This window comes from Dermacentor silvarum, chromosome 1 (genome assembly GCF_013339745.2).
Source record: "Dermacentor silvarum isolate Dsil-2018 chromosome 1, BIME_Dsil_1.4, whole genome shotgun sequence".
Classification (NCBI taxonomy): Eukaryota; Metazoa; Arthropoda; class Arachnida; order Ixodida; family Ixodidae; genus Dermacentor; species Dermacentor silvarum.
The window spans coordinates 415,599,266-415,606,904 of record NC_051154.1 but is presented as its reverse complement, the minus strand read 5'-3'; the positions used below and the strand labels follow the sequence as shown (position 1 = coordinate 415,606,904).

At 49.9% G+C, this 7,639-nt stretch overlaps 1 protein-coding gene and 1 pseudogene across 1 annotated transcript; both read right to left on the bottom strand.

Moving 5' to 3' along the window:
• Nucleotides 1-259: 259 nt before the first annotated feature.
• Nucleotides 260-1,520, bottom strand: LOC125942799 (uncharacterized protein K02A2.6-like). The gene has a single exon (XM_049661044.1). The coding sequence runs from the start codon at nt 1,425-1,427 to the stop codon at nt 825-827; it is 603 nt and encodes a 200-aa protein (XP_049517001.1). The 5' UTR covers nt 1,428-1,520; the 3' UTR covers nt 260-824.
• A 1,258-nt stretch (nt 1,521-2,778) lies between these two features.
• Nucleotides 2,779-7,027, bottom strand: LOC125944050 (uncharacterized; annotated as a pseudogene).
• Nucleotides 7,028-7,639: the final 612 nt, after the last annotated feature.

Genomic DNA, 7,639 nt, shown 5'->3' with positions numbered 1-7,639 from the left:
ATGTAGCCGCATTAGTAGAAGAGGAGGAGTGTTAGCGGAGAAGACGAAGAAGAGAACTCTTCTGGCTCGTCGGAGGCTCGCCCTGAGGCCTGTTCAATAAACACCGTTTGTCGCGCGTCGTAACAATATAAACGGTTTATTAGTGCGTGAGTGCTGAGCCAGAAGAACGCGGAGCGCCCGGCTCACAGCGCTTATAAGGCGATGAGCACCGCGCTATCAGCGTGACGTCACACAGACTTCGCATGACACCACACTCCTTCCCACAATGGTTATGGCCTGTACCAGTCGGGAGGTTTCCTTGCGCGAGTACTGCGTCGAAGAGTCTGAGCACATAGAGGGGATGCAGGTTCTTGCAGAGGGGACGCCGGTGCGGGGTCTTGGCGTGGACTGGCATTCCGTTGTCCCGAGGGAGCAGAGTCTTCGGCTGGCTCGGAGCTTGGAGGCTCCAGCACAGGAAAGGGGGGCCTCGTTGGAGACGCTTCCGGCATAGGGTCTGTAATTGAACTGTGCACGAAACAGGGAAGTTCACTGGGGCCTTGTTCGTCACTCTCGAAATAACGTGAACGTAGACTGTCTACATGCACGAATCTGTTGTCGGGTCCTACACGCACAATGTACGTAACGGCACTGCACCTTTTTTCGATGACTCCTAGCAACCACTTGGGCTCACTTGGACGAAGACCTTGGACCAGAACGCTTTCACCCTGTTTGTAAGCTCTCCACGACCCTCTTTTTTCGTCGGCTTTGCCCTTCACTTTGCAGAAACGTTCTTCCATACGTCTCTCCAGGTCTGGCTGTAGCATAGTCAGGCGAGTGCGGGGCATTCACGACAGGAACAGTTCTGCTGGTGTCTGTCCCGTGGTTGTGGTTGGCGTGTTCCGGTACCTGAACAGAAATAGGTCTATGCGGTGCTGTAGGGTCTTGCTGACGCCCGATGACTTTTCGTCGAGAATCTGTCTCATAAGATCCCGTTTCACAGTCTGGACGCACCTCTCGGCGCTTCTATTGGACGCAGGGTGGTACGGCGGTGTCCTGGTGTGCCGCACTCCGTTCTTGCACAGGAACTCTGTGAAGTCCTTCGCAGTGAACTGTGGCCCGTTGTCCGTTACGACTTCCTCCGGAAGGCCATACGATGCGAACACCCTGTGCAGCTTCTCGATCGTCTTTTCGGTCGTTGTTGAGTTCATGACGAACACTTCAACCCACTTTGAGTGTGCATCCACCAGCACAAACAGCCATTTATTATCTGTGAATGCGAAATCCAGGTGTATTCGTTGCCATCTTCGGCTCGGCCAACCCCAAGTTTGTAGTGGGGCCTTCGGTGAAGCGTTCTGCGTCAACTGGCAAGTACAGCAGCTTTTAACAACACTTTCAATGTCTTGGTTTAACTGAGGCCACCAGACATAGCTGCGCGCGAGCATTTTCATACGCGTAACTCCGGGGTGACCTTCATGACAAAGTGCCAATACTCGTTTGCGCAAACAGTGCGGAACAATTACTCGATTTCCCCACGTAACGCACTGCTGATCATGCCGAGGTTGATGATGATGATAGTTCATGTCGGCGAACAAAGTACGGGGTCAATTCGCTATCAGTTACATGCGCAGGCCAGCCATTCCTCGTGTACAGCAAGACTTTCGATAGCACACCATCCGTACTCGTTTTCTGGCTGATCTCGTTAGCAGACAACGGAAGTTCATTGACAACCGAGAAAAAGTGTACGTAATCCGAGACATCTCGATCATTCGCCAACGGCAACCGCGAAAGCGCGTCAGCGTTTCCCATGTTGCTGCCTTTACGATACACCCATCTGTAATCGTACGCCGCTAGTAGCAAAGCCCATCGTTGCATTCGTGCCGCGGACATTACTGGAACGGGCTTGCCGTGCGCCAGAAGGGTAGCTAATGGCTGGTGATCCAAATAAATGACAAAACTACGACCAAACAGGTACTTGTGGAACTTTTTCAGCCCAAAAACCACGGCGAGAGCCTCTTTTTCGATGTGAGCATACCCTTGCTCTGCTTTGCTCGATGCCCTGGTCGCATATCCAATAGGTTTTTCCTCCCTATCAATTTTATGAAACCGAATGGCACCCACGCCATACATGGATGCGTCACACACAAGACCTATCTCTTTAGTTTGGTCGTAGTATGTCAAAACCTTTTCTCCCGTTAGCCACGTTTTACTTTGCTGAAACACTTTCTCTGCCTCACGTGACCACTCGAAGCCTTTTTCTTGGTTTAACACGTCATACAACGGCCTGAGTCTTGCGGCTAGGTTGGGAACAAACTTTCCATAAAAGTTAAGCTCTCAACTGTGCCTCGTTCTTTGGTGCAGGGGCCTCAGTTATAGCTTTTACTTTTTCATCTGACGGGTGTATGCCCTTTTCATCCAGAACGTGGCCCAAATACAAGACAGACGTTTGAAAGAACTTACATTTTTCTTTCTTCAATTGAATGCCTCTTTGCTGAAAGCGGGACAGCACATTTTCCACTTTATGGAAACATTCCTCAAATGTAGCCCCTGCTATCAGCACGTCGTCCAGATAGCATGCTACTCGATCAAGTCCTTTCAATACATCATCCATGACTGCCTTAAAAATCGAAGGTGCACTCGTAATGCCATAGGGTAAGCGCGTGTACTTGAATAACCCCAAAAGTGTATTTATCACGACTAGCGACTGCGCCTGCGGATGCAATTCCAGCTGCTGGTAGGCAGTAGATAAATCCAACACAGTGAAATATTTGCAACCGGCCATTTTTACAAATAGATCCTCCATCACGGGAAGGGCATAATGATCAGTTCTGTGGCATGGATTTATTGTCACCTTGAAATCCCCACACACCCTGACCTGGTTGTTTGGTTTAGGCACAACTACTAGTGGCGTCGCCCATTCACTCTGCTGAACTGGTACTAACACTCCTGTTTTCACGAGATTCTGCAGTTCCGAAGACACTGCTTCCTTAAGCGAAAATGGTACCGACCGCGCTTTACAAAAAACGGGCGTGCTGCCCTCTTTAAGCACTAATTTAGTGGCACTGTTCTTGATTAGGCCCAAGGTAGGCTCAAAAATCTTAGCATATTTTTCAAGCAACAACGCCACTTTGTCCAAGCAAACCCCGTGCACACTAGCCCAGTCTAACTTAAGTGCCGACAGCCAGTCTCGTCTCAACAGCATAGTGTTGGTACCTTCGTTTGTTTTCACGATAACTAGCGGAAGTTGCTTGTGCTGACCATTGTGCTCAACCGAAACAGTGAGCTTCCCAACTACCGTCAGCGGAGTGCCTCCGTAAGTTTTTAGCTTAAGAATGCATAGCTCTTTGGGTAGGCTGGGCCAGTACTTCCTGTACAGTGACTCTGGTACAATTGATACCGACGCCCCTGTGTCAATATTCTCACGTAGTAGTGACACTGAAGTAAACAGTAGTAAAACTTTGTATGACGAAACTGGTTGTTTATTGGGCGAACCTGTGCCCACATAAGCAAGCTACACTCGAAGCACAACGAAAGCGGCGAACACAGTCGGCGGTCGTCGAAATCTGATCAACGGCAAAACGCGTCGGCTTTTATACCTGAGTCATCGAAGGTTCCAGAATAATCCCTGGTACGCGCGTCTCTTCCAGAAAGTTCTAGAGGATTCGCGTCGCTCATACAATCAGATAACATAAGCGTCGGTGAATACAGGCGACGGAAAGAAGCATCGATAACGTTCTAGAAACTTCCGATACAGGCGCGTCCTGCGCCGAGCGATAACGTTTAACATTTGTTAGCCGGTGGAAAGCGGCCATCGGCGAAAGATAAACATGTATACGTGTCAATACCCTCCCCTTAAAAAGCATCGTCCCGATGCTACAAACAAGCGCGAAAGCGAAAACAAAACGACGCGTAATAAAGAAAGAAAATAACAAAGTAACAAAGTACCTATATGCTCGTCAGCTGGCGTCGAAAGGCTTAAGACGCACCACGTGGATGACTTCAGGTCGCGCCCGGCGCCGCTGTGATTGCGAAATGCCGTCTGGCACGACCTCATAGTCCAGTGCGCCAATACGTCGGATTATCTTATATGGTCCGAAATAGCGACGCAACAGTTTCTCGCTAAGTCCTCGTCGGCGTATCGGAGTCCAGACCCAAACACGGTCGCCGGGCTGGTACTCGACGTAGCGTCGTCGTAGATTGTAGTGTCGGCTGTCGGTCCTCTGCTGGTTCTTGATGCGCAGGCGGGCGAGCTGTCGACCTTCTTCGGCACGCTGCAAATAAGTGGCAACGCCGAGATTTTCTTCGTCAGCGACGTCTGGTAGCATGGCGTCAAGCGTCGTTGCCGGGTTCCTTCCGTAGACCAGGTTGAACGGCGCCATGTGCGTCGTTTCTTGCATGGCCGTGTTGTATGCGAAGGTCACGTACGGAAGGATGGCATCCCACGTCTTGTGTTCGACGTCGACGTACATTGCCAGCATGTCGGCGATGGTCTTATTTAGGCACTCGGTGAGGCCATTCGTCTGCGGGTGGTAGGCGGTGGTCCGGCGATGGCTTGTCTGGCTGTAGCGCAGGATGGCTTGAGTTAATTCAGCCGTGAAGGCCGTACCTGAAAGCAGTGCTTTCGCCTTCACGGATTCCAGTGCACCCGCAACGACGACTATAATACCTGAACCAACTTTCGACGTCAATCAGAACCTTCCCAGGCATAAGAAAGAACAACTAAAAGCTCTGCTCCTGCAATACAAGGATTGCTTCTCGTCGTCGTCAAAAGTTCGACAAACCCCTGTCGCCAAGCACCGCATCATAACCGACGAAAATGTCCGCCCACTCCGTCAGAGCCCGTACCAAGTTTCGGCGCGCGAACGCGAAGCCATAAGGCAACAAGTCGACGAAATGCTACGCGACGACATCATCCAGCCGTCCAAGAGTCCGTGGGTTTGTGAAGAAGAAGGATGGAACCCTACGTTTCTGCGTCGATTATCGTCGCCTCAACAAGATCACGAAGAAGGACGTATACCCCCTCCCACGGATTGACGACGCCTTGGATCGACTCTACAACGCAAAGTATTTTTCGTCGATGGACCGCAAAACCAGCTACTGGCAAATCGAAGTCGACGAGAGGGACCGGGAGAAGACTGCGTTTATAACACCAGACGGACTGTTCGAGTTCAAGGTCATGCCGTTTGGTCTTTGCTCGGCACCTGCGACTTTCCAACGCGTCATGGATACAGTACTGGCAGACTTGCCTCGGTCTATTTGGACGACGTCGTTGTGTTTGCCTCAAGCTTCGAAGAACACCTGCGGCGCCTTGAAACAGTTCTTCAAGCAATCAAAACCTACGGACTCACGTTAAAGTCTGGTGGAGGTGCTAGTGCGTTCATGCAGCGATCGCCCCCCCCCCCCCCCCCCCCCCCAAAGCCGTGATCCAAGCCCGAAACCAGTGCTTCAAATGCTACCCAGCACCTCCACCAGATGTCACATAGTAGTGACACTGAAGTAAACAGTAGTAAAACTGTGTATGACGAAACTGGTTGTTTATTGGGCGAACCTGTGCCCACAAAAGCAAGCTACACTCGAAGCACAACGAAAGCGGCGAACACAGTCGGCGGTCGTCGACATCTGATCAACGGCAAACCGCGTCGGCTTTTATACCTGAGTCATCGAAGGTTCCAGAATAATCCCTGGTACGCGCGTGTCTTCCAGAATGTTCTAGAGAATTCGCGTTGCTCATACAATCAGATAACATAAGCGTCGGTGAAAACAGGCGACGGAAAGAAGCATCGATAACGTTCTAGAAACTTCCGATACAGGCACGTCCTGCGCCGAGCGACAACGTTTAACATTCGTTAGCCGGTGGAAAGCGGCCATCGGCGAAAGATAAACATGTATACGTGTCAATATGCATACGGACACTTTTCTGTTCTAGCTTCCGACAAATTTCGTAAAGCCCGGTGCGCCCTTCACAGCAATAAATATTGTGGGGCACAAGTTCACCCGCGTCACTGTCTTCATCTATCGTGTTTGCAAAGTCCCTACTTCTGTTCTTGCACATCTTCGCTAAGTGCCCGACACGTTTACACAACCGACAACGATACTTTCGAAATTTGCAGATAGATGCTTCATGCTCTGAGCCGCATCGGAAACAGGGCAGTGATTCCGTCGCCCTTGTATCAGCCGGCATCGCCGAAGTTTCTTCGCCCGGTGGGCGTTTTCCGCCATCTGGTTTGCGGTGAATAGCGCTGACGGTTCCTTGCGCTGCACCTGGCTGAATATCTCGACTTTCCTTGCGGGCAAACTCGATACTCCTTGCGATATCGCAGGCATTTATGAACGTCAACTTGCTGTTCTTTAGCAGCTCTGCTTGCGTTTCTTTGTCAGAAAGTCCTGCCACAAATCTGTCGCGAAGAGCCTCGTCCAAAAACGCCCCGAAGTCGCAGGACGTCGCCAACCGCTCCAGCTCTACCGCGAAAGCTGCCACTGTTTCGCCATCTTGCTGAAAACGCCGATTAAATTTGAACCGCTCGGCAATTACAGAGGCTTTGGGCACGTACTGCTCTTGCAGGGTCTGCACCAACTGTTCGTACGTCTTGTTTTCCGGCTTTTCTGGCTCCAGCAATGTTTTCAGGGTTTTCTAGGCTTTCTTCCCTATTGCCGTTATGAACACTGGCACCTTCAGGTCGTCGCTCACCTGGGAAGCCTTCAGGAAGTGGTCGAACTGCTCCACGTAGGACTGGAAATCTTCATCACCGTCCTCGATGAACTGATCGAACCTTCCCATCGTGGCCATCCTGCCAGGCTCCTCGCAGCACGCTCCGGGACCGTCGTTAATGGTGTCTTGCAGCCTAGTGGAATTCTTGTCCCATCTCGTCGCCAGTCTGTTGTAGCCGCGAGGGACGAGGCAGAGCCAGAGTGGCCATGAGTGGCGAACAATATAAACGGTTTATTAGTGCGTGAGTGCTGAGCCAGAAGAACGCGGAGCGCCCGGCTTACAGCGCTTATAAGGCGATGAGCACCACGCTATCAGCGTGACGTCACACAGGCTTCGCATGACACTACAGTAAGCGTATTTGACAATGCATGCTACAGCCTGTCCACAAATACACTTATACTCAGCACACAATAATCTCATAGACTTTTTTATTTTTTAATTTGCAAAGACAGAATAATAAAAAAATTGTGCATGAAGCAGTTCGATAATTTTAATAGAGGATGGCCTTCTCAGAAGCTTACGCTCTCATACACTCCCACAGTGCAAAAATGTTGAATAAAAACAGGCAAGCGTGTAATATACACCGCACGCTCATTGTAAAAAACATTCAGTATATATATCCAGGATGGCACAAATTTGAAAATCAGGCACACATCTGCACAGAAAACAGCAGTATTATACAGGGTGCACAAAGATTTGAAAACATGTAAATGTCACGTAGCTGAACAGAACCAAGGTAATGTTGTTTTCCGTCCCTTGGAAATACTGAGATTATTTTTACATTCGGCCTAATTACATGATTAGTCTTAATTAATTAATCAACTTCTCAAATATTATAATTATATTAAAAGTTTCAATGAGAAAATTGGAGAGCAACATGAAAGACTCCCGATACAGCTTTCTATTACACAATACACGCTACGTAGAAGTATTTTTCCGAGCGTGAAAGAAGCC

What these genes read in the sequence shown, in the direction of transcription:
- LOC125942799 (XM_049661044.1), bottom strand. Translation starts at nt 1,427, where the DNA reads ATGAAAATGCTCGCGCGCAGCTATGTCTGGTGGCCTCAGTTAAACCAA.